The following is a 26,774-nucleotide window of genomic DNA, read 5'->3' as shown; positions in this document are numbered from 1 at the left end:
TTTCTGGTTCATCACTTTGGAAGTTCTGCAAATTAATATCAGAATTTTCAGCACTGTCATCACTATCTCCATCACCTACTACTTCTTCATTCATAGGATTATCAGTGTGGGTTAAAGATGTTATTGGTTTATTTCTGCAACTTTCTATGGGAGTAGCATCAATCAGAGAAAAGCCTGTGTCTCTTTGGATACGACAAGGGTGCACACGGACATACGAACTGCCATGTTTTATTAAAACCTGTTTGCCATCCTGTCCTATGACACTACCTGGGCCTTTCCGAGCATTGCTTGTGTTTCTTTTGTAAAATACCTTGTCCCCAGTTTCAAATCTATCATCACCTGACGTTCTTGTTTGATCCCTTAATGCTCTTCTAACCTTTTCCGCTGATTCACTTTGTATGAATGCCTTTCGTGCAGCGTTCATAGCATTTAGATTTGTTGCAACAATCTCACTGGAAGTCTTTCTTTCTAAAGCTGGTAACTTCGCATTATCGCAGTTCGGAAGATTTGGGTTGAATCCAAAAACAAGTTGGTTCGGACTGTAGCCATTGACATTTTTCAGGGAATTTTTGGCGCTCACTGACTAGGCTACTGCCATGTCCAAATTGACTGTAACTTTATCCTCCATCATCTTGCTAACATTATAACCAAGAATAGCATTATGTATTTCCACCAAACCATTGCTCCAAGGGCTTTCTGCAGCTGTTGTGCATATTCTGATGTTGGCATTTTCACACATCGATACAAAATCCTCATTTGCAAATTCTCCGCTGTTATCAATAAGAAATTTTTCAGCAGAACCAAATATGGAAATCCATATTTGAAAGATTCGTTTGATTATTTCTTCTTTCCTTTTTGTTTTGATGACGCACGAAGTACCGTAGCGAGTAAAATGGTCAACTAAACCAAACCTTCGGCGAATCTGACCATTCTTTCAGATCTAATGCTACTGTTTCATTGAATCGTCTTGCCATTGGAAAACCTACAATCGTGGTTGGCTTTGGCTTTTTGAATTTCAAACAAATTTGGCAGGAATGCTCAAGCTCATCAAGATGAATAAAGATCTCAACATCATTAATATTTGCATCTATCAGCAACTGTTTTAGTCTTGAACTATTAGGATGACTGAACTGTCGATGAAGTTTGACTGCAGCAGCCTTCCTTTGCAGTGGTATTTTCTGTTGTAAAAAATTACATATAGCAAGTGCTTCTTCTTTAATGTCTCCTTCTTTGAACTTTCCAACTCTTCCTATTGGAATACAGTAATGACCACAGGAACTGAAAGAAACTGGTATATCTGTGTTGAAGATAATTATTTTATCGTTGGCAATGTCTATTCTAGTGTTTGCCTTTTTCATAGCTTCCTTGCTTAGCAATAAGGGTAATGGTATTTGCACCACATCTGTGGATAACATCACGCTTCGTCCAGCAATTATTGTAGGTAAGGTGACATTTTTAACAGATGTCACATGTTTACCACTTCCAAACTTGAATATTGTTGCACTTTTTCTTTCAATCACAGACTTTAACTCTCCATCATTCAATGTGTTCAGATAACATTGCAACCAATCTTCACCACAAACTGTTTTGGTACATCAAGAGTGAAGTATTGCCATGGTTAAAGTTTCTTTGTCATGCATTTTTCAATAAGGGTTACCTGAACTTCATCAGGTGCTTGTTTTGTTTTGTTTTCCTGTCCCTGAAGTGTATCTGAGCATGACTTTGCCCAGTGAAAAACTGATCCACAGATAGGTCATCTACTAGGCTCACCATTTCTATCTAATGGGTTCAATCTTCTATTCCCATCTGCAAATTTTCGTGTATATGTTCTTCTGTTGTCTCTAGATCGACTTTGAGTTTTATTTTGTCTGTACGTAGCTCCATAGTAAATGTCTTCAGTCTTCTCTATTTTGATATCGTCACTACCTTGACCAGTCATAAAATTTGAAGGATCACTAAAAATCTTTTTTAGCTGCTCTTTGGCTTTGGTGTATTTTAGTTCTGTTAAAGTTGCTCTAATAAGCTGCTTATGACTTTCCGAAATATTTGAACTGTTAATGAAACGATAAGCTAAAACTCCTTCAGGTAATTCCATATCGTAATTTTTGAGCTTGTTGGATAGTCTTTCAAACTCAATAATATAATCATTCATTGTCATTGATGAAGGTCTACAAAATTGATTAATTTCTGATTAAATCGTAACATGGGTTACCTACCGTTATAAAGATTAAAAGCCGGGGGACACAATGTGGTGTCAATGGTGTTAGTCATGACAAGTCAATGCAATTTGGACCTTCAAATAACAGTTATGATCGATTTATCCGCTCATCCGATAAAACAGCATTTACAACACACAAATACTTCATAACAAACATCACAGATACCAAAGAGAATGCCTTATCGTGGTGTTTTGATAACAATTTGTTAATCAAACAAAGAAAATGCGATAAATGCCAAAAGAACGGTCATTTTATTGAAACGTCAATTGGCAAAGGTAGCTGGTTTGAAAAGTCTAATTTGGCGATAGAAGAGGTGATTGAAATGACGTTTTGGTGGACCACTGGTATCGATCAAAATCAAATAGCCAAACAAATGTATCAAGTTCTACTGCTGTGACTGGGATATGTTTTGCCGAGAAACGTGTGAAGTATTACTCTTCCAAAATTCATCAAAGATTGGCGGTAAAGGTGTACTAGTTCAAATTGGCAAGAGTAAGTTTGAAAAGCGTAAATACCATGCCATGGACAGTGGGTTTGTGGTGGGATAATCGCGAAAGAACTTTCTTGTAGTGGTAGAAAAGAGAGACAGAGAAACTCTGATACCTTTAATAAAAAATTGGATCCTGCCTGGTACAACTATAGTTTCAGATTTTTAAAAACCATATGATATTTTAAGTGAATTAGATTTTCAACATTTAAAAGTTAACCACTAAATTGAATTTGTTAACTGTAACAGAGATCATACAAATAAAATTGAAGGACACTGGAGGCAGGTTAAATCAACATTACCATCATTTGGAGTAAAAAAATCTCACTTTTTATCTTACATTGAATTTATGTGGAGATATGCTAACAAGGATAAAGATATATTTTCAAAATTTATTTGCGACTTATCTTCTGTGTATTTGTCAGATGAAATTTTCGCATTTACATAAATTACTTTCTGATTTTTTCAATGGATTCTTAATTTAAATTACAAGATAAAAAGTTTTTCAAAAATTTTGTTACAATTTTAAAAAAAGGCTTTTTCTTCGTTTTTATTATTTAACTTTAAAGATTTCCATTTGAGATTAGATATATTTCCACTCAAGAACAGACAGATAGGAGAATTGACAAGAACAAAAATTATTAGGTATAAATTCTATGCGGGAATCCTTTTAAACAATTTATCACCAGGCTATTATTTTTGTGTATTTAATTTGCAGCTAATATGAAATTTTAAAATGTCCACCTACTAGGATTTATAGATTTATATAATTAACGTTGGTCGTTGGCCGTTGGCTCGTAACCATTTGCTGCTCGTAATCGTTTCGTTGGTAGTTGGTCGTTGGACCATAAAAGTAATTTTTCCTAATTGTCATTGTTGGTCGTTGGCCGTTGGATGATAACAAATGTTTTTTCTTGATTGTCATCGTTGGTCGTTGGCCGTTGGATGATAACAAATACTTTTTCATGATCGTCATCGTTGGTCGTTGGTCATTGGCCATTGGGTGATAACAAATACTTAGATAGATAACGTTTTAAATAATATGATAATTGGTCATTGGTTATTTGTATTATTGTCTTCTGCTTTAAAGGGGAAATTCTAAAACCGCTCCAATCAAACCTTTTGCACCAAAGCAAATAAGGTTTGATTTGAGGCGATATGTCATGGGGCTTCTGTGTTAGCAAAAACACAGTCTCTTCTAGACACGATATTTCATGGGTTAGTTCATTCAGGTCAAGTTATAGAAACAGAAATGTTCTTGTTTTTTTTATCAGGAAATTATTAACCAATGTAGAAATTATGAGGTTGCCCTGATCAGGAAATTTTATGTGATATATATATATAGACATTTTTTATATAATATAAGAAAAAAACCCTCCCCAAAAACCTCATAAATCTTAGAAAATTTTTAGGAATATTCCCAGCCACAGGGTGTTAAGATACAATTTTTGGAAACCTCGATATTCAAATTTATAGTTACTATATCAATATAATTTCAAAAGCAACACAAACAAGTTTTTTTCAGTCAAATACACATCCTAACAAAATTTTATCCTAAAAATAATGAAAGAAGTCTATTGTCTTCAAAAAAAATAAAAGATGTCTTTAATAAAATACATAATCATAACTTCAAATAAAAACATGTTGACAACGTATAGTTTAGTGATTATACAAGTTAGAATTTTTTTATATGCTAGCTACAGTCAACTTTTATGCCTGCTAAGTAGGTAACTGTATTTGGTAGTTTTATACTAGTTAAGTAACCAATTTGTCTGACGAATTAGTTATAGTTTTAGGTTAGCTAGCTTTAGTTGCGAGCAAGATTATCAAGGGGTTCATTAGATGTAAAAACAATGATATATACATACTCTTTCTCTACTTTACGCAGAGAAGTCAAATCACAACAAATCGTCGCTTGGCAGCCCTTTTTTGTTTAAGTTTGCTCCAAACTTTGTACCTTTGTTATTCAACTGTGCTCAGAAAAAGTGACCACGGCTATGCTTGAGTGTCTTATGCCCCAAACACCTACCACGCTGGTCCAACTCAAAATTTCACCTATATACAAGGAAAATGGCAGAAATTTAATATACGCCCACACTGTTGACATCGGAAATGGGCTTCGCTTAGCTCCACAAAAATTGACTCTTTCATAATAAAAAAAGAATACCTCTCTGTGAGGTTATCACCACGCCAAGCTAATGCTATTTAATGCACATCCTTACTTTTAATCTATTATTTTTAAAAAAATTTAATTTAAATTGATTTTGTAAAAAAATATTTTTGCACCATTAGAAAGCCTAGCTTTAATTTTATCCATTCGCTAAAAACAAATCAAAATCTGATCAAATTTATATCAGATCCGCGAAATAATTTATAAATGATTTGAAAAAAATAAAGATACGATCTCAAAACAGTGATAATCGTTTTATTTCATATAATGTGGAAGACAATCCCTAAACAACCGATTCCTAATATAACTAAATGTGCCTAAAGATCCTAATTTGGCAAATTACATCATTCTTTTTCTTTTATTTTATATTTATTATTTTTCTTATTATTTTAGGTAAGTATTACTTAATTTGTTGAAAATTAGGTGTTATTATTAAAGAAACTTATGTTGCCAAAACAACCTAAAGATCTTGCTTTTTTTTCAAATTGCTTAATTTATATATAATTTATATAGACTTTATATAGTCAATTTTGTGCTTGGTTTCAATCTAAAGTAAATTCTTACTTGGCAGTTTTCCCTGACTATCAGTTAGATGAAAGTATGGATCAATCTATGGCTATAGATGACTGTCCAATGTTTCAAAAGTTTGGGAGTTCGTGTACATGTTTGCACATTACTGTATGAAAACTGCTCAACATTGATACAAATAATTTTAAAAACACTGATATTGGAATTGCACCAATTGTAGCAGTTTTTATGTCATATGATTTTTCACGTTGTATTGTATATAATTTAGGTAAAAATAGCATAAACAAAATGGCCAATCATATACTAGACAAGTTCTTAACATCCACACAAGATGCATATCGAAATCCATACCATCAAAGTGCCTCTAAATATTATCAACCTCCAATGCTCATACCTGGAACAAATGATTATCATCCAAACCAAGGTACAGAAAAATGGTTTCAAGATTACAGACGATCAAAACGTGCTGAGCAAATATTATCAAATAATTTGCTCATTATGAGGTCTCCTGTTAGGCCAACATTGCTTAGCGATAAACCTGATATTGCTCTTGGTGCCCGAAAGGCGCAGAGAGAAGCACGTTTTCCAATCATTCACAACAATCCTCTGTATACGCTCACAAATAGGCATTACGACCGGGAAACATATCGAGATCAAAGCTACATAAGTGAAACAGAAACTCATCGTGATCAGTATAGAGATTTAACAGGTAGTAAACACAAGAAGGTTAATCGATTTTACTATCCATTTCCTGCGAAGGAGACCTTTGAGTTCAGAAATGTGGATGCTCATACAATTACTGATTTCCCTGGTCACCACACTGCTGCAAATGAGTTTGTTTATTTGAAGAAGAGAGAAGATTGTCCTTCATATTTAAAATCAGAGACAAAATAGCCACAAACAAAAATAGTATACACTGGTAAACACCATCAGTGAGATATTGTACATAGACATACACAGATCTTCATAGGTTCTTGTTAATTTGAGAGGTATATTTACGTTTCTAACATCAATATCATACATAAACTATTCTTGTTGTCTGAAAATTGACTCTTTTATATAATTTTTTTCAACTCAGAATTTAATTTTTAAATATTTAAATAAAACAGATTTAAATTATCTTCTACAGTATTGTTCCTTGTCATTGCTTTGACTCTTGTTGTAAGCATACGTAAAAAACCTACGAAACGTCCTGTGCGAGGTTCTCTTTAATAACTATAAAAAAGCTGTGTAGCTTTGATATGCTTTTATTTTCTTATGGTATGACTATGAAGTTGAAATTTGTAGTTGCTTCTTTGTTTCAAAGTAAAAAATGTGAATCAGCATAGTTTTAGATTCCAAATATTTACTACGTAATACTATGCTTTGGATTTGATAGAAATTAATAAATGTAATTATAATTGATTTTTATATAAAGTTAATAATATAAAGTTAATGTTATATATTTTAATTCTTTTAACGCTTCTTTTGTACTTAATATACAATTTATTTAACGCAAATGCTACAGTGGGTGATGTTTTTAGGAAAAAGTGAACAGTTATGGGAATAGACTTTAAACAGTTTTGCTCTAATTTTTTAAATGTGAACTCAAAAAGGCTGATCCAAGCCAATTAGGACATTGGTATACTAATTTTGGGGACATCTAATTTGGGCGCCCAACTTAGAAACACACTATTTAAAATGCTTCAAAATTGCATTATCTCTTATTTTCTGGATATTTTATAACTTATATTTATATGTATTTTTAATCACAGAGAAGATATATTTTCATGAAGGAATTATGTTCTATACTAAAAAAGGAAACGATATGATAAACCCATATATTTTTATTGCCCTAAAAGTTTTTTTATCTTCAGCGCTATGGACGCCCAAAATAAATTTCTGGATCAGCCCCTGACACAGTTTTAGATTGTTGGAAATTTATACTGTCAATGACACAATTGTTTTTTTTCGCTATTTTCTTTCTTTTAAATTTACTGAAAATTTATTTTGTTTTTGGTGTGTTACAAAAAAATGTAGCAAATAGGATTTAAAATTGTTTGCCTAAGCTTTGTATCTTAAATTTTTTTCATGACAATTTGTAAATGAGAAAGATTCTAATCTTAAAGTTTTTATGGAAGTAATCTTTTCTGCTTTAATAAAAGTACGTCTTTTTAGGTTTTTGTGCATAATAACATTTGTATGATAGCCTTTAAATTGCTAGTTTTTATGAGTTTGTGTTGTGTATAATAAGTACAATCTAAATATTTTAGCTTTGTTGTTTATAAGCTACCTGAAACTGATAACTTTTAAAATAAAATTTTTATCAACTTTTCTATATTTTAAAGAAGGTGTGATGTTGGTTTATACTATAATTTAGTCACTCTGAAAAGTATATAATAGTTAATTGGTAAATTGGTGTGATATCTCTTGCAGTTTTAAATGTTTTTAGGGGTTTAATTTGGCATATTTTGACAAATTTGACCAGATTTTCTCAAACTGATGTTTGTTTTGCGAAAGTATTTAAATGTTGCAAAAATTATTCTTGTAAAGGCAAATTTCTACTTATTTACATATTTTTACGTTATAACAGTTTGATCAGAAAGTAAATTTTTGTGCACATGTGAGAATACATTTTCTGAACTTATGACTCAGAAACTTTCTTATCTTTTTCATTCTGTTTTCTGTAAACATTGAATTGAATTCATATTTTTCTGACACTTTCCCAAAGATATATTATATATACTTTTTAGAGCCTTAGAGTGTTAATAACTAGTGCAAAATCCTGTGACATTTATGAAATATCCATTTGCATCTACAGGTATATTACATGTGACATATGTATGTGATTTGAGGTACCCTTTGAAATGTAAAGAAAATTCTAACATGACATGTCATAAGTTCAGGATCTTGTGTTTTTGCAAAAAACAGTTTGTTTTTTCTTTTTTTTGTAGTAAAAATTAAAATTATGACAAGAAAACCTGCCACATAGTCATGCTAGTCAATATCGCCAAAGGTCTTGAATAAAAATTGTATTTTTTCTAAGTGCATTGCATTTACAAACTTTCGTAAGTTGCGTCAATCCTGAAAATTTTCATTAAAAGTATATATTCAAATAAAAATGCAAATTTGTATACTGCAAATTTAGTAAAATCAAGTAAAACAATTTAGCAAACATTTTTGTGTTAAAAATATATGTCATATTATATGCTTTATTGTCTTTCTGTAAGTATCTTTCATTTCATTTAGAAATAAGAAAAAAGTGTTTTACCCAATAAAATGTTTAGCAGGTTACTTTTTTGCAAATTTATTCTTTTATTGTTTTTAAGTTATTTTATGCATTCAAAAATACAAACTTATTTTCGAATTTCTTTCTGCAATATGACGCTCTTTACTTGTATTGTGTTTTTTAGTTTTTAGATAATGACTGCTGTTGATTTGTTGGAACACCCTTCAGACACTTTCAACAAGCCTATAGATTCAATACCTGGTGAATCTACACCTAGTGAAAATAACGGCAATGTAAAATTGTCATGTGATGAAGTGAGTATGTGATAAATATACCTTTCAAAGTAAGTTTCTATTTACATAAAGAACTGCACAGAAATAAAATAAAAATATAAATCAAAGAAAATTTGACCTTCCTGTTAGTGCATGAACTAAGTTAATATTGTGTGAAAGTACTAGATTTGTGAAAATAATTTTTCTTGAAAAACCTCAAAAGGGGTTATTCGTAAAAAAACTCCTTGCGAAAATAAGTCTTAAAATTGGGTTTAAGGTATAGATAAACAAGCAAGAAGTGAACAACAGTCAGCCTGTAGATTATGATAACTTTAGCAGCATTCTTGTGTTGCATAAAAAAGTGTGTAACTATTTATAAACCTTAAAGTACACTTTTATTTACCTATCCAGATTGTATCTCTTAGTTGTTGTTATAATTTATAATTTATTCACAACCTTTCAGTTTACAGATGCAGAGAGTGATGATTCTCTCGAATTGATGATAGCAGAAGGTTTGTCTCAACTTGGTTACAGCTCAGATGGAACAAGCCAAGTATTTTTGAATTTAAACCTTATGGTAAGATATGTAATGATACAAAAAGTGTGTGTATTTGAATTTTTTTGGTATTTTGGCAGCTCCTTGCTGACATCAGCAAGATAATAGAACTCTTATATATATATCTCCTTAACCGTTCTTTGAAACTACATGATCTTATACATAATTTCGATTAGCCTTTCAAGTTCTAGACAATATAGGCAAGAGGTAAATTTTTATAAATTCTTTTTTAATCATTGCTGACATAATCAATTTTTTTCATTGGCTTTATCTACAAGTAATATTATATTATAATGTAATGCATTTCTGCTTAAAATGTCTGCATAGGTTGTACAGGATATATTAATGACATTCTTTCAATCTGATCTAGACTGTATTACTCCTAAACCCAAATTCCTCTGCATTAAGTCTGTTCTTATTACATCCTCTTAAGTCCCAGAACAAGAACATTTTAAGTCTTCACAATATCTCTTACCCACTTATCCATCTCCTTTCTTTCCAACTCAATCTTTTATCTAGCATCTACCTATCATACCTAATCTATTTTGCCTGCTTAATGAAAATAAGATGAAACAGAAAAGTAGGTGTTAGGAAATTGTCATTCAGAACTGTTGAGACTTAAAGTTGAATCTGGAAGCAAACCTTAAAGTTCATAGAACGACAAAATAAATGTTTAGGATCAGCAATGAAGACATCAAAAATTAAAAATACTCTAAAAAAAGTTTAAATAAAGTCTATAACTCTTTCATGGATCAATACTAGTCCATTTAGACATCTTTATACTGATTTTTGGGCCTATTTGTGTGCCAAAAATGGAGAGGTGAAAACTTCTTGTATTGACGAATAGGGAAAAAATGTGGTGGTAACCATTCTAGATCTTGTAGGTTCACTTTAAAATGTTAACTGTTTGATACAAACAAACTGAGTCTCTTATTTCCTGAAAAGGTTGAGGGAGAATTTCAGGAGTTACCAATGCCCAAAGTAATTTCCTGGATTAGCGCCTGTCTTTATTTTCTTTAATTATAGAATAAAGGTCTGCAGGAGGTCAACTTTCTAGAAAAATTTGAAAATATTCAAGTTTTGGATGTGTCACATAACAACCTCACTGGTAAGTTGTATGATCCTCTTTAAATGGACAGACATTTTACTTTTAGTTTTTTTCATGAATATTATATAAATATTAAAACCCTTATTTAAAAATTAACATTGGTTTTCATGAGCGTCGCATTTCCTTGCACAGCAATGAACTTTTATTTTATGTAACAAAAAGAAAACTGAAGGATCTAAATGTTCTATCTTTGACCTAATGTACTACTTGAAGAGTAGAATTTCAGGAAATTTTAGTTCCACAATTACAAAAGTTTATTCTAACGAGATATTTGTTTTCACAATTCAAAAAAAGTTTCTGTGCTGTGAAACATGTTGTTGTGTGATAAGAGGTTTATTTTATAGGGTGAAGGGTGTACAGGTTAGCAAATATTTTTCGATGATTAGGTTCCTAGATAAATTTTAGTTTTAAAGAGCTGGGGGCTCTGTATGAAGGTGCTAAACAACCAATAAAAATGTTTATTTTCATGTATTTCATTTATATTTTATATTCTCTTAAGGTAGTACCAAAGTGAATTGTCTGTTAAAAATAAATGAATTACCAACAATAAAAAAGGGAAAAACATCTATGTGGAATGTAGCAGATCAAACATGTGTTAACAGCCTCTTATTCTTGCTAATTATCAAAGGTGACTGGGGCATTGATGATAGAAGCATATTCAATGCATTTTAAACTTGTTGAAAGCTGTTGACTTGCTTTTTCACTTTACTTTTATTTGTTAATATTTTCTTAAAAAAGGGTATTCTATACCCATGAATTATGGAAAGCTACTTTTTGTGGTAAAATCAACCAATTTGCAAATTCATAAAAGTTTCAATAAAAACTTTCCCAAAGCAACGTTTCTACCTTTCAAGCAACCACTCTTTTTTTGCTAAGGGAATTATATCTTTTGCAATTCTCTTTACCAGCATTATTTATAAGATCACCTATTAAGCTGTATACAAAACAATATTGAGATCAAATAAAAGCTTATTAAGATAAGTGAAGGGATCAAATTGCATTTTATGGCTTAAACCAGGGACCACTTAAAAGCAAAGCACAACAAAACCCAGAATACTACAAGCTTTGTGCTAATTTTAGTCTTAGATTAGGCCAAATAACTTGAACTAGCTGTGTGTTAATTTTAAAAGAATCAAGAGACTGTCGAAAGAAGAAATGGAGACCACTGATTTAAAATTTGGAAAGATTTTAAGCAACATTGCTTTTTTAGATTTAGTGGTTTTGAAATGGCTACCTCATCTGATATCATTAAATGCATCATACAATAATTTAACAGAGGTCATCAACTTCAATCCTCCTGTTGGTATCAGAGTAAGTTTTTATTTTAATTATTTATTAGAGAACAAACATTATACTGCCTGTTAATTGTTAGAAGTTAAGAACCTATTGCAGCTGCACCAGCCATATTCACTCTGACTTTCCTTTCCTTTCTTTCTTTCTTTCTTTCGATCCATTCAGAATTGCTGTAACCTTGCGGTGATAAAGCAAAAGTGTATATATATATATATATATTTACATGTACTTTATGAGTTCTAAAATTACTTGGTAGCTAAAAGTTTTTACACCTGTCTAACCTCTGGATTTTTTTAATGTGAAGATATTACAAGAAAAATATTAACTTACAACTTCATCTGCGTTATTTTTTTATAATGAAGATTCATTTTATAACTTGTTTTACACATAAGATATATGACATTAAGAACTCATCATCATCATTCTTGGCTTAACGTCCGTTTTCCATGCTAGCATGGGTTGGACGGGGTATATTAATGACCCTCTTCCAATCCAAGAACTGCAAAATAATTCACCAAAATATTTTGCGTAAAATATTTCAAATACTTCAGCTTAGGTCAGAAATAGATCTAATTGTCAATAATTTTTAAGCTGTAAATAATTAATTCACAGGAATAATTTTCACGAGCATTTATTTATTTTTGCAAACTAGTCTAATAAAGTATTTTTTTTTTTCATCACATTATTGTTTACAAAAAGGAAAAAAATTAGAATTTTTGAAAATTTTCTGTAAAATTTTATTAACAATTTTATATTTATTTGAAAAATTGAAAATTATGCTCAAACACCATCCTTAGATTTTGTAAATTAAAATTCTTTCTTATGCTGTAATAATTATCAGTTGAGACCAAGGGTAAAACTGGGGTGTTTTACTGAAATTGTTACAGAGTATTGACTAAATTATATACACATAAAGGTGGGTTTCATTTCTCAGAAAGTGATCTTTCTCAGAGTGATTAAGGTTATAGCCTTGTGCATGATTTTTCTTTGTTTATTGTTTTCTTTGCTTATTGCTAAAAGCATGAAAATTTTTAGCTTGTTTATCATTCCTGCCAAAGTTTGAATAAGATGCTTCCATGAGAATTTGCTTTAAAAATTTCAATTTTGATTAGTTACACCCCCTTCTCAGGACATTTATTGGTAACAGTACAAGTAAGAACTCAAAAGGTTATCCTGGGTGGTAATAATAATAATAATAATAATAATAATAATAATAATAATAATAATAATAATAATAATAATAATAATAATAATAATAATAATAATAATAATAATAATAATAATAATAATAATAATAAAGTTTTCTTTTAGGAAATGAACTTTTCAAATAATACTATTGAAATTATTGGTGACTTAAGCTGTCATACTTTGTTGAATACACTGTTGTTGGATCGTATCTTTTCAACAAAGTTTGTAGTAATACCACTTTAAAATTACCATGAACACATCTGACATAAAATTCTGCGCCTAATAATTAAATTGAAAATAGATAAGAATTTTTAAAAAAAGTGATGGATTGGACAAGCCATGATTAGCTGAGAATCACTTAAATTGGTATCATTTTACCACTTTATGGTTTTATTAAGTGTGTCAATAGAATGTTATAGATGAACTTCAAGTAACTACTGAAGTTTTTGCTAAACTTATTATACAGTTTAGGAGTAAAAAAATATTACTGCTTCAATATTTTATGTGTAGTATGCTAAAAAAATAAAATTATAAAGAAACATTGTGGAAATACGATATGTATATTTCTGTGTTGTAACTTATCCGCCATGTTATTGTCCTGATTTACCTACAAAAATGCAAAGCTATTTTTCTGTGTCACTGTTTTAACTGTTTCGAATTTTCAACATTTTCTCTTCTTATGCTTGCATATAAATTCCTTTATCTCTCATATAACAGGTGATTATAATAAATTAACCTTGCCGTGTAAGAAGAAAAAAGTATATTTGACTTGCTTAACTAGGGCTGGTTTTAAAAAATTATCACTGTCTAAGATACAGATTTTGAAAGAAAGGAATTACTAAGATGGAACTTTATGTAATTATGCAAAAAAAAAACAAGCAGTATGCTCCTTCAAATGATAGACTGTCAGTCATGGTTGCCTTTTTTTTGCCTTATTTGTTAATATAAATTTATGTTGATTGTTGAACATTGCACAATTTCATTATAGTTATTTTGCTTCGCTTGTTAACCTCAAGTGTCACGTGTACTGGTATTCCTGTTCTGTTCTAAAAGCACATTCATTCTTTTAAGTTCACTTTACTTTCCCAAACTCTGAAATCTTATTAAATAAAAATATCAAAGCATTTGGTGACAAATCTTACATTATGGGCAATAAACATTCCAATTATTTTTTAAAATCTTATTTTTAGTCCCCATGTATTATTTGTTGACTGTTTTGCTTCAATTTTTGAGCATTTTTGTGCCTTTGTTTTCCTTGACAATTCGATCTTAGATAATTCAATAGAAGAGATTGCTGGAATAGAAAACTGTGTCTGTCTGAAGAATCTCAGTTTATCTTCCAACAACATCCATAAAATTTCAGGCTTGGGTTATTTGCCTTTAAATCAACTTGATTTGGTGAGTTCAATAACTTAGAATTTTATACACCAATTCATGTGAATTTGTTAAAATGCAATGCGAAAAAGTGTAAAAAAGGCTTAGTTTAGCACTTTATATAGATTTTAAACTTTTTTTTAAGTACTTCTGAGTTACGTAAGTAAATGCATTACGAAAAGTTTTTTATCTTCGCTTGATTAAGCAGATCTAAGGATGCACATTAAACCTGAGTTTGCATGCCTGAATGCTACGCATCTCGCACGCTTATACTAACTTTATGCATGTAGACCAATTATTTATTTAGTGTATCAAAGAATCACCGGTATAAATAGTGTTGTGTGTTTCGCTTTTTTTAATATTTTGGGAGTTAAAAAGATCATTGTAGCAATTCTTATGCTGTTGCCTTGATCTAATTTATAGGAATCTTATGAGTTATATATCTAAAATATACAAAAATATCGCTTCAGGTCAGTCCCAACACAAGTCAGACTTCAGTCATATTTGTAATCCTTATAAATCACCCTAGATATTACCAGCAACTATATGGAAACCGTAAAGCTCTTTTGTAAACCCGATATGACTACTGAATATCTTTTTTAGAGCAACAATAATATAAGGAAGATTGAAAACATCGAAAATCTAAAAGTTCTTCAGGTAAAAAATAAGACTGTGTATGTATTGGGTTTTTTAAAAAATGCTCTTTTGATTGTAATAAAACGCATGCAACTTGTCTAGTGTTGGACCATCAACTCCTGAGGTTCAAAATGTAATTTACAGTAGGGAAGTGTTTCAATGTTTTTATTGTTTCTTGCTCTTATAGTATGTCAACTTAGCGGAGAATTCTCTTCGCAGTTTACGGGGATTACAAAGACACTCTCTGCTTGAAGAAATCAATTTAGAAGGAAATCAGGTACAATTTTAATTCTGTTTTTTCATCTGATGTTTAATATTTGAGTTGCTAATTAGATGTTTTTGTGGTGCAGAACATCACATCAAAATAACACTTCAAGGGTTGCGACTTTCTTGCCGTAACTATTCCTTATTGAAGTGGAGGTAATGATTATTAAGGAGAGCTGTCTTTTCTCCTGAATAGAGATCAGTTCAATATCTCTTTGCGCTGTGACATCACAGTTCTGTTTTAAAAATTGTCCTTTTGTTTTGCATTTTAGAATAAAAAAAAGCTAAATCCATTTTTCTACTCTAATCACCACAATATTCTCTGTAAAGATGTCTCGGCTAGTACGATGTTTTGTCATAGTCTTTTACGCAAAGGGTTTTCTGAATTTGCCTGATACATATGAGAATTCTTCTGGAGATGCCTGAAAGGTTTTTTAAAATGGTATTTGCTGTAATTGTCATCACAGTTCCACCAACTATTGTTGAACAAAGAAATATTCACAACGTCCTGAAAGATTTATTTCGTTTTAACATGTGTGATGAATTTCTTAAGAGCTCCATAATATTTATTTTCTTATACTGAAAGATTTTAGTGGTAATTTTACACTAAATTTAAATTTGAAAGTGAAAAAATTTTTTTGTAAGAATATGGTACACTGAGTATTATTTCTTTGTTCGTGTTTTAAAAGTGCATATTTCTGAAACTTGCATTTTATCCTTGAACATCCTAGAATCTTGCTAATTTAAGAAATCTCCTGAGTGGTCCTAAAAATCGAATATTTGTCAACAGAAATTATAAACAGTGTCTATCCTCATGACATATTTTTATTCTTTAAGTCGAATATAAGGGCGAAATGTATCCGAGCATCCACAGTTTTATAGCGTCGAAATATTGACTGTAAACTTTTAACCAATTAGCCTAGTTAAGTAAGCTTTCTTCAAGGATATCAAATTATCCACCGTGCTATTCCGATTCCTTGTGGTAAGAAAAATTCTGTTGGTGGTCCTGGCTATTAACCAATCAGAACTCGCTCATTAGTGTTTATTCTTGTAAAAACATTTGCTGCAAAGAATTCAAAATAACAATTGTTTTGATGCTCAAAAGAGTGTTTACTTTCAGGATGTTAAATTTGCTACAAGTTTTTCATTTCTCATGGAAATTAAAAAAGACATTTTGCCACAAACACACAAACAAATTCGCCATTCACAATTCGCTCTTTAAAATGTTATATGCTTTCAATTGCAATCGCGTTGAAAGAAGGTGACATCAATCAAGTGAAAAACTAGCTTTGGAATTCAGTATTTTGATAACTCCTAAAACTGAATTGGCACAAAATTTCAAAGTTCAAAACTAAAGCAACCTGTTGCTAACATGGTTACCAATGACTGATATAATTCAGCTTTTATAATTTTACATATTTTTAGATCTTGGATATGTCTGAAATAAGATACATACGAAATCTTCGGATGTTGAGAATCTTGAATTTGAACAGAAACGCAATCCAGGTAGAGTTAAATATAACAGTCAAAGTAAAAATGTAGCATTTGGAATTGCTTTTCAATATTTTTGTTATATTTCTTTAAAATGCTTCTTACTAGAAGGAGAAGGTCTGTTTCTCAAAGATTTGAAGGAATAAAATGCTAATTCTCTACTGTAGCAAAAGTCATTTTTTTAGTTTTGTTGTTACTATTGTTATTTATGTAGGATACTGCAGATTATCGGTTGTCCATCTTGTTCAGAGTGATGACGTTGGTTGAGTTGGATGCAAAACCTGTATGTGCTGAGGAAAAGGTGAAAGATTTAGCATTAGTTTTAACGTCGTGGATTTTTATATGTTACCCTTTTTAATTCCGTTTATTCCACATCAGCAATTTTTTGCCAACATGGCATGTCATTTGCATGCTTTGTGTCGACAAACTTGTGTTTCACGTCAGCAATTTTTATTTTGTTTTACGATCACACATTCTTATTCTTAAAAAGTGAATTTAGCAAGAAAAATGGAGCAAAACTTTATAAGTTCAAGTTACATCCAACCTAAAGTTAAACCACATCAACAAAAATTTGCCGAAAGGGTTTTTGTTAACATGTCGGCATTCGTCTTAGAAATTGCAGAAGGCTAAATGTTTTTTCCTCTGTTTTTCATGTAATTTTCAAACATGTAGTTTTAGCAAGCAAATTTAATACTAGTATACAGATGTTAATGAGTGCCATGCAATTCTTATAAAATGATATATGATTTAAGCCTGACTGCTAACACTTGGATCAAAAATGTCAAGTGGTACAACTTTCAGTTGGGGGAAAACACGGACGTTTTACGGTCAAACTCTCACAGCAGAAGCTTCGGTTCAACAAGAACTACAAGAATATGAATTAAACTAAAGCTCAAAAGTTAAAAGCAAAAAACTTCCTCAAAACTACACAAAGATGTGACTGCCTGAACGGTGTCTTTGTCCACAATTTATAGTGACTACCCTGAAAAATATGGACCTGTACTTTGTTTAAAAATATCACGTCGCATTTGCCTACCGGGATAATACAACCTGATTTACTATCTTCTTGTGTAGGTTGCGGCTCAAAATCTTTTTAACCCAAGTCCGCATCTCATAGCAAGTAGGGATCGCATGTACAATCTTATGATGTCTTACGAGCAACCTGTCACTCTTCTTGATAGGTATGTATATTTTGGACCTTAACTTTTTAAAAGACTAAATCCAAAGAAGTGCAAATAATACATGCGCAGAATTAAAAATTAATGCAATCTACAAGAAAATACAAGATTAGGAATTGCACTGTTGTGGAATCCTTATGAGTATTATTACCATAGGAACTGGAACAACACTGTTAAGTCAAGGTTGCCACCCCTGCTTAAACTTTTCAATTTTTTAAAAGTCTTCCCCAATCTCCTCAATTTTGGTTTTACAACCTCTGGCATACTTTTGGTTTCAGAGTGCATGAAAATGCTTCATTTGTACAGAAATAATTTGACTCATGACCTCACCTTTAAACCTTCTCAATGATTAAAAAGATATGGAAATCTCCTCAAATCTCTTCAATTTTTTATAAAAAGAGTTCCAACCCTGTCAACATATTCTCACTTAAAGCATTTATTCTACTGAAAGTCTTGTTAAAAAATACTATAAAATCTAGTTCTATTCCAGCACGTAATGAGACAACCCCTTGCCCAATCTTAAAGATTAACTGTCGGTTAAAGAAACTCGTAATCCTTTTTATTTGATTTTAGTACGTTAGCTAGCAGTGAGCCGTATCCAATGCTGATCATCACCGGACCAATTGGAATGGGAAAAAAAGCTCTGGCTCATAGATTGTGTCGAGAATTTCCGAATTATTTTGGTATGAGGTAAGTAAATAAAAAATAATAATATTAAAAACATACACAACGGGTGTTAATCTGAGGACCAGCATATATAGAATGAGCGAAACCGTTGATTTTCCACGGGGTGAACAACTAGTTCTTAAATAATACGCTGAAGTTTCCTTGACAATGTTTAATGGTGACGCTAAGCACTTGTGTAAAAACAAGATGAATGAGTGAGAAAACATTTTATAAACACAAGACCTAACGTCGTCACTATTCGCAGCTACCATTTTTGATACACAGAAAGACTATATAGAAAAAAGCAAGACGCGTTTACAAAATTCAATACGTGGTTGATCAGCATGATCCTCGATAAATTTATTTAGAAACAAATATCTGTTAGGGTTTTTAAAAGGAGTGCCACAAGATTGCTCATATCCTCGATTCTCCTTAGTTTTAAAAAAGAAAGAGACTCCTTAAATCTGCTCTAAAAAATGGATTTTTTAACTTTCTTCTCAGATATCCACAATTTTAATTTTACAACATGTTGCATTTATTATTTGCAAAATGCACAGCTATAATTTGTTCCTCACTCATGGCATCACCCTTAAAATCTCCTCAACTGTTTTTTTTTTAGGGGGATATTAAATTTTCCTTAAATCCCCTTTTTTAGCGAATACTGTCATCTCAAAAAGGATTGAAAATTCTCATCAAAGGCCTTAAGCTCCTCAAATTTGACTCTATAAAAAGAGTAGCAACCAAACAAGTGTGCAAGTATTTTTTCTATATATGGTTCACCTGTTTATAGCATCAATCATACGACGAGAGAGATTAGAGACAATTTGTTGTATGGTGAAGGAAAATGCGAGCAACAAGGAGTAACCTATCACTTTGTCAGCAACAACGAGTTTGAACACATCAGAGATAAAGTGGGTAGAATCCACAAATGCTTTCATCGAGCATTGATTTATACCTCCATGATTTGTCTTTTAGCTTCACAAATCCAAGAATGCCTTAATTCATTTTTTTTATCTTCCTGATGTAACTTAGGCTGGACTCGAAAAGACAGTAACGTCCAGAAGAAAAATAAGGAAAAAATATAGCTATACATTTGAAAGTTAAAAATTGATGTGTTTGCTCCTAAACTAAAAAAAATTCTGAAAGTAAAGTTTCCGTTCTTCGAAGTCACAAATGAATTTATAGGTTACTATCGATCCCCGCTTAAAGAAAACATATTAATCCGAAATTAATGATGTTTTGTTAAAATCAATTGCTAGTTCCTAATCGTTAAGCGAACTTCTATACAGCCATTCGGGGAATTCTATTTCAAATTTCTCCCTGTTAAAAAAGGCAAAAGTGAGAGGGAAAAAAATACTGAGGGAATTCAGATTTAAATCATTTGCGATCTAGTTTAAAATTTCGAAATTTTATAAACCTGTACTGGCTGTTAACTTTTTAATACAACTCTACTACATTATATGACTGAAAAATCAAGAAAAATATGGGATGTGTTGTCATTAAATTTTCGATATCAGCTCTTGTATGGTTTTAATGAAAGCGTTCACACCCGTACACTAGCTTTTGATGTTTTTTTATTACAACGTTTTAGGGAATGTTCCTTCAGACGTGTGGACTATATGGAAGTTACTATGGTGTGTCCAAGAACTCGATTGAACATGTCGCAAAGCAAGGCCTAGCATGTGTGTTGAGCTTGGAAATTGAGGTATTTGATTGTCTATGGCTTGACACTTCATACTTGACACTTCATACTTCACACTTCATACTTCACACTTCATACTTCACACTTCATACTTCACACTTCACACTTCATACTTGAAGTAAGACAGTGAAGACGAAGTTGTTTCCGATGTATGGAATTCGGTAATCTCTTTATGTGTTCTGAGACCTTCTTCTGGTGACCACTTAAATCGTTTTAAAATGTTTAATGGAAATGGTGCATTGTTGTAGAATTCTGATAACCTGGGGACTTAACTTACGGAATGCTAAAAAAACTGAGACACAATAATTTAGTCAGAAAAAGGAATGTCGATGGTTGTTAAAGATTGACTTTATTTATAGAAAAATATTCATTAAGTAAACTTTTGTCTTTAAGGCGCTGTACAGTTAGCATTTGAAAAACTTGATAACATGATTTATCTTTCACCATTTTCTGTTTTGATGCTACCATTATGACAACTAATAAATTAGTTGTAACCATTTTATTTATTTTCAGGGTGTGATGGCGTTTAAAAAAACTCATTTCCAACCAAGATATGTGTTGGTCTTACCAGAAAACAAAAAGGTAATGTATTTTGAATTCTTTTTCACAACAACCTGAAATTAAAACCGATGACTCTTATTGAACGTATTTATTTAATGTTTTGTTCAACTCTGATAGAGAAATTTAGAAATTTTGTTGATGAACAACAGACTTCTCCACATAGCCACACCCTTCAAGACTTTTGACGATTTTTTTTATTTAAAAAAGAAAGCAGATGCGACAGGCATGTTTTTTTTTATAAGCATAACGTTTAGAAGTACATTTAGGCCCAGGTGAAAAAATAAACATTTACAAGCATAACTGTGAGCCCTTGTCATGTTTGTCAGTTTTCAGAAAAAGCGGTTGAAAATGTGAAACTTTCTTCTTTATTTTGGTTATTGGGTTTGGAATGGTAATGGAAAAAAGCATGTTTCTAGCATAATTTGGCATCTTTTGTAATTAATGCTAAGCATACCATAGCCTGATTTAAAAAATTTATATGCTAATAAAAAAAAGCACATGTATTTTGATATGCGATTTTGATATTTGTAGAGAGTGTGTGAATGCGAATTGCATGTTTTTTTCGCAGAATTTGAACTCCAATGAATCAGTCAAATTCTGAGTAAAAAAAGCACTTGTAATAGGCAAGAATTTTCAAAGGTCTTATAACATAACAAGATGTGACTTGTAAATGCTTCAGGGTGTTTCACATTAATGAAATAAAAGTGAGAAGATCCCGGGGGGTTCTGGTTCATCTCACTTGGTTTATCTCACTGGTGTGAGCCACACTGTAATATCTGCAAAATAAAAATATTTAAGGAACCAAAAAATAATTTTTGCGATTTTAGGTTATTATAAAACGTGAGTGAGTCCTCATTTGAGCCTCATTTGAGCATTTCTCTACTAGATTTCTTTGAACTCTTGTAGCCACGGACAGATTAAAATCCTTGATACATTGTAACTGAAGGTGTAGTCTTTACGGAAAGCTCACATATAGTTTAGCCTTTGAAACTTTGAAAAATCATAATGTGGTTCGTTAGAGTTGCGATAATTTCCTTCCGTTATTTCCATATTTCCTTAATCTTCAGAAATAACTTAGTTACTGATAATCTTTCGTTATTTTGTTCTTCCTCACGCTGTAGGCTAACAAAGAGGTTTTGAGTAGCAGTGATAGATACACTGAATCTCAAATTGCTACAAGTCTAGAGAAGATTGAGAAATACATCGAACAAAACCAGGACCACCCGGGGTATTTTGATGCCACCATTGTAGAAGGTAGAGTGCTTTATTTACACCGATCTATTGGTACGTCGTCTCTGTTGTGCTGTATCTCCTGTTCCGTTGTTTCACCTGTTTCCCTGATTACTTGTTTTGCTTTTCACGACTGTGAGCAAAGCTAGCGCTTCGCACACTTGGCGCTAAGGGCGTTAATGCTATGTTAAGTTAAAAATCTTAACCAGAATTTTATATCTATTTTTAGATGATTTCGAAGAAAGATATTTGCAACTAAAAAATACTGTTATCGATTACCTTGGCTTCACTCCACCAAACACTGCTAAACAGTATGCGGCTTCCGCTGTGTTTCCAGCCACGGTCGAATCTGAACAAAAGTATAAAATTTGTTCTTGATTAGCCAAACGGATATCTTTCAATTTCATATCTTTAAAACGATAATGAGTTTTGCTTCACGCTTGCAATATAGAAATACTTTTACATGCTGTCTGCTGGACCTTGGAAACTTCGAAAACAGATAAGGTGACATTGAAAAACCTTAAATATCATTTTGTCGAAAAAGAAAAATTTCAAATATTACTATTTCCAAAAAGATTTTTGTCTAGTTTTAAAAAAAATAACTTTAAAGTAAGCAAGCATCGGGTCAAGTTTTAAAACGCGAAAAATTAATACTCTTCTATATTTTCAAGTGAGTAATTCTGATGGGATTTCTTCGTATCTTAGATCGCATAGTAGAGAAAAGATGTTTCCGTCGTCTTCATTTCGAATGGGAAATAACTCTTCAAGTATTTTAAAAATTCGCGACTCCGATTTGCACACTTCACCAGCGGTAAGAAATTACTTGTATTAATTTAAGCAGATTATTTTGTAAGATTATGTGTCCTGTTTTTGGGTACACGTTTTTGCATAGACAATGCCAAATTAAGCATTCGCCCAAAAAATTACTTACAAAACAATTGTTAAACTATTTGCATGGGATGAATCAATCTAAAATTAAATGAAACTCTTGCAACTTTAACTTTGTGGCACTTCGAATGAATATCTTGCAAGTTTTTAAACATTAATCTTTTGACTCATTTTAAAACACTTTGGGAACAAACACTTCTCCCTGTACAATCTTAACCCAGAAAAAAAGACTGAAGAGTCTATCCTGGGTGAATAATTTCAATAATAATAATAACATTGACTAAAACGTTTTTAAGGTCGTTTTTCCCTAACTAGCTAAACATTCATTGGGTAGAAATAAAAAAAGTATAGACAAAAAAAGTCGATTAGAGTTTTGGTAACTTTTTATTCGACAGAAAGTCGATCGGCGTCAAGAGAGCGTAACTTCCACTTTGTCAATAGATTCGAGCGTTGAATGAAAATAGATCTTTAATATCCTGTAACAATACGTTGAATTAGTTTCTGCTTTTCCGATTTACCTTTGGTAAGTGCCTGGGATTTCATTAATTACAAATATTGTTTTTCGTCAGGCTATGGCTTCTTACGAAAGACGATATGAAAAAACTAAAGCTGCCATGATGGGTTTGACGTCATCGTTTGATGAACAAATATCCAAAGTCCGGTATGTACGCTTGATGTAATTCTTGTATGTATTTTAAAAAGGTATCCGAGGTTGTTCTAAATTTTAAAAGATGAATCCCATTAAAAAGTAATTTACCTACAACAAGCTTGTCCTTAACTCCGCGTAAACTCTTATACAGACCATACCCTCTCCTAAATAACCTCCTAATATCTGAGGAAGAATTTTATGCAATGAACAATATTTTTTTCTTTTAAAGTATGTACATTTTATTAGTACGTTTTCAAGTTAGCAATTTTTTACCCCTCCCCCCCCCTTAATTTTTTCAATTTTGATTATTTATTTGTGCATTTTTTCGTATTTACTACTAATTCTTAATTTCCAAACCACCCAATTCTCCTGAAGTTGTAAAAATTTGTAAAACTTGTCACCCTGTTTGAAAACTAAAAAATCATGTGATGCTATGAATTGTTATCACGTATACACAGGATATCAGCCCATACCTTATATAGCGTGTCATCGTATGAACATACGAGAATATGTCAGTGCAATGAGTAAGCTCGTATTCGATTTTCTCACGAAGAAAAAAAACTGCTTTAATAAAGTGTTTTTATTTTTCTTCCAGCACACCACTTTCGTCAACAGTTGTACCACATGTTCCTGCATGTACAGACTTTACCAACACGTTTCCCGACGACAAGCTTTACACTGCACCGACCAGAATCACAACAACCGAAACGAGGGTCATTAAAGCATCGTCAGAACACGAACCTTTTGATCGGAACTCGAACTTTTCTCTTACCCCTGATGTATTGCAAACTGAAGAAGTCTCTGTTAGCGCTATTCTTGACAGTGGTTCAGAAACGAGTATATAATACCAACTGCGAAAAGTGGGGTTACATCATCGAATACACTCCAGTAATGTGAAGATAATTCTGACGATAAATATTTTAAAAAGCCCTGCTTGTCGCGTGAAGTCATAACAGAATTAATTGACCCATATTTTTTTAAAAGTACTGTTATTTCCTTTGTTTTCGAAATTGTGTTCATGAGCATAAAATTCGTAGAATGTATGAACAAATTTTATTGAATGTGGTTTACAAAGTCTCCAGTTAATATATTTTTAATATTGTAAATTTATTATATAGTTCTAATATATATATATAACATATTAAAGAAAAAATGTAATATCCTTTCTATATCTAAAAGTTAACGCTCTTATACAGTTTCGATATACTTGGATATTGGTCAAAAACTTTATCGATGAGTACGCTATAAATTTCGTGTTGCTGTAACAAAGAGAAACCCTAACTTTACGGTATCAGTTTTTTTTGCTACAACACTAGTGCAAGTGCAGTGTAAAACATGTGGATAGGCGACCGCCAGCGGGCTGTACACGATATTCTAAATGTATGCATTTGTCATTATGCGAGATTTTTCAAGTGTGAAATATTCAAACGAAATTCGCAAAGGTTTTTTCCGCAAAACTGCGAAGAATTGTCTACGTGACAAGCTTCAACTTTCGCGGGTTATAATTTTCGCAAATAAAGCCCGATTTTACATTTCGCGGGTTCGGCAAAAATGTTTTTTTCTTTATACTAGCGCTTAGTATTTCATCCCAAAAAGGCCATGATGACACTGCTTATTTTTGCTTATGGAAATACTACCACCATTCGCGAAAGCTTTCGAACTAAAATTCTCCATTTACACAAAATCGCGAAAGTTTTTCCCCGCCAAATTACGTCTAAATCGTGTATTCGCAATTGTGCTCTTGAATAGCTACAAACTAAATGATAACTAGATAACTCCGTCATTCTTTGCCACTTATTTAAAAAATGACAGACGTTTGCAGCGAGTCGAGATTTCAGTCCCTTTACCACTGATGAGATAAAACACACAAGGTCTAGACTACAATAAATTTAGCAAAGAAATAGTAACAAAGATAAAATCAGAAACTATATACTTACTACTTGAAGGGTGGAAGCTTGCGCGAGCAGAAAAAAAACACAAAATTTTGAGCATACTTTTAATTTCGCGGGAATGCTATATCATATTTTCAGATTTTCATGAAGAAAAAAGTAAACGTGTCTATCGTCTTTTGATTAACTTCTTTCCACCTATTGCTACTTCGTCGTGATTCGGACGTTCCAGAGAGTTGAGATGGGGGAGGAGTGAAATTTATCATGTTTAAGGGTGCGAGAGATTAAAGATAGGGATTCTTATTAGCAGGGAAAAAATGGTGAAAAAATCTAAACCTAAAATTATCTGTAAGTTTGAAAAAACAAAAACAAAAATTCAAGGTCATCAATGTACCCATCAAAAACGTTTTCATAAAGGTGGCACCACAGTTGACGACCGATGGTATTTTGTTCTGCCAATACAATTTTTAAATATTTTCTTGGACTTTCGGAGAATCCTGGGTAATTTCTCCATCTGACAAAATCCTAAATGACAGACCCTAATAAGATAAAGGTCGTCCTCGTTCCAAGGGATTTTTGCCCTTTTAAACACGGCGAAAATGCTTTTGCTGTGTTCTTATACGTAAAAATCTCTGGAAACAAAGGGCGAGACAAAGGTACTCAAAATCCATCTATTTGAAGGGAAGAAACATGCTCGATTTTTGACTAAAATAAAAATTTATTCCCTCAAAATGTGTTACAATAAAATGTTCGCGAAATTTTATTCTTTAACTTCTTTTGTTGAATAAAAAATATTGAATTTAAAAGAGGTCTTTTGCGGTTCCAGAATTAGGAAATAATTTTTCGAACGACCACTTAATTTTTTCGCGAGTGATAATCTTATTATTTTTCACAACAATTTTAACGTCTTGTGTGAAATAGCGTGTGAAGGTACCATAAAATAATAGCAAGGAGAAAAATCTAAACAATTTTGCATCGATTTAACGAGTTGGTTAACAAATATTAAAATGACCTTAATGCAACCCGAAGTGAAATCAAACATGTTTGAGTCACTTCAGTATACGGTGTTTCGTAGGACTGTTCATATGAGTTTTTTATTTTTTCTAGAAAAGTTAAACTCACTCAGATCGACGTAAAACTTTAGCGGTTTTGAGATTTATACTTGACACAAAACACAAAAAAGTCAACACAGGCCATCCCCAAATTAAATTCAATTT

General features: G+C 31.8%; 2 protein-coding genes across 2 annotated transcripts; both read left to right on the top strand.

Moving 5' to 3' along the window:
• The first annotated feature begins 5,355 nt into the window (after window positions 1-5,355).
• Window positions 5,356-7,750, top strand: LOC130625376 (uncharacterized). Its single transcript, XM_057440457.1, has one exon. The coding sequence runs from the start codon at window positions 5,633-5,635 to the stop codon at window positions 6,296-6,298; it is 666 nt and encodes a 221-aa protein (XP_057296440.1). The 5' UTR covers window positions 5,356-5,632; the 3' UTR covers window positions 6,299-7,750.
• Window positions 7,751-8,632: 882 nt separating this feature from the next.
• On the top strand, window positions 8,633-24,827 carry LOC130625375 (leucine-rich repeat and guanylate kinase domain-containing protein-like). The gene is made up of 21 exons (XM_057440456.1): window positions 8,633-8,673; window positions 8,797-8,926; window positions 9,348-9,461; window positions 10,467-10,548; window positions 11,759-11,859; window positions 13,153-13,234; window positions 14,303-14,427; window positions 15,007-15,060; window positions 15,227-15,316; window positions 16,729-16,809; window positions 17,009-17,095; window positions 17,869-17,975; window positions 18,546-18,662; window positions 19,429-19,549; window positions 20,230-20,343; window positions 20,854-20,922; window positions 22,023-22,155; window positions 22,361-22,490; window positions 22,837-22,942; window positions 23,589-23,680; window positions 24,264-24,827. Exons 2-21 carry the CDS (start codon window positions 8,807-8,809, stop codon window positions 24,511-24,513), a joined length of 2,175 nt encoding a protein of 724 aa, XP_057296439.1. The 5' UTR covers window positions 8,633-8,673; window positions 8,797-8,806; the 3' UTR covers window positions 24,514-24,827.
• The last annotated feature ends 1,947 nt before the right edge of the window (window positions 24,828-26,774 follow it).

Source organism: Hydractinia symbiolongicarpus, chromosome 14 (assembly GCF_029227915.1).
Source record: "Hydractinia symbiolongicarpus strain clone_291-10 chromosome 14, HSymV2.1, whole genome shotgun sequence".
Classification (NCBI taxonomy): domain Eukaryota; kingdom Metazoa; phylum Cnidaria; class Hydrozoa; order Anthoathecata; family Hydractiniidae; genus Hydractinia; species Hydractinia symbiolongicarpus.
This window is presented reverse-complemented; position numbering and strand designations above follow the sequence as displayed.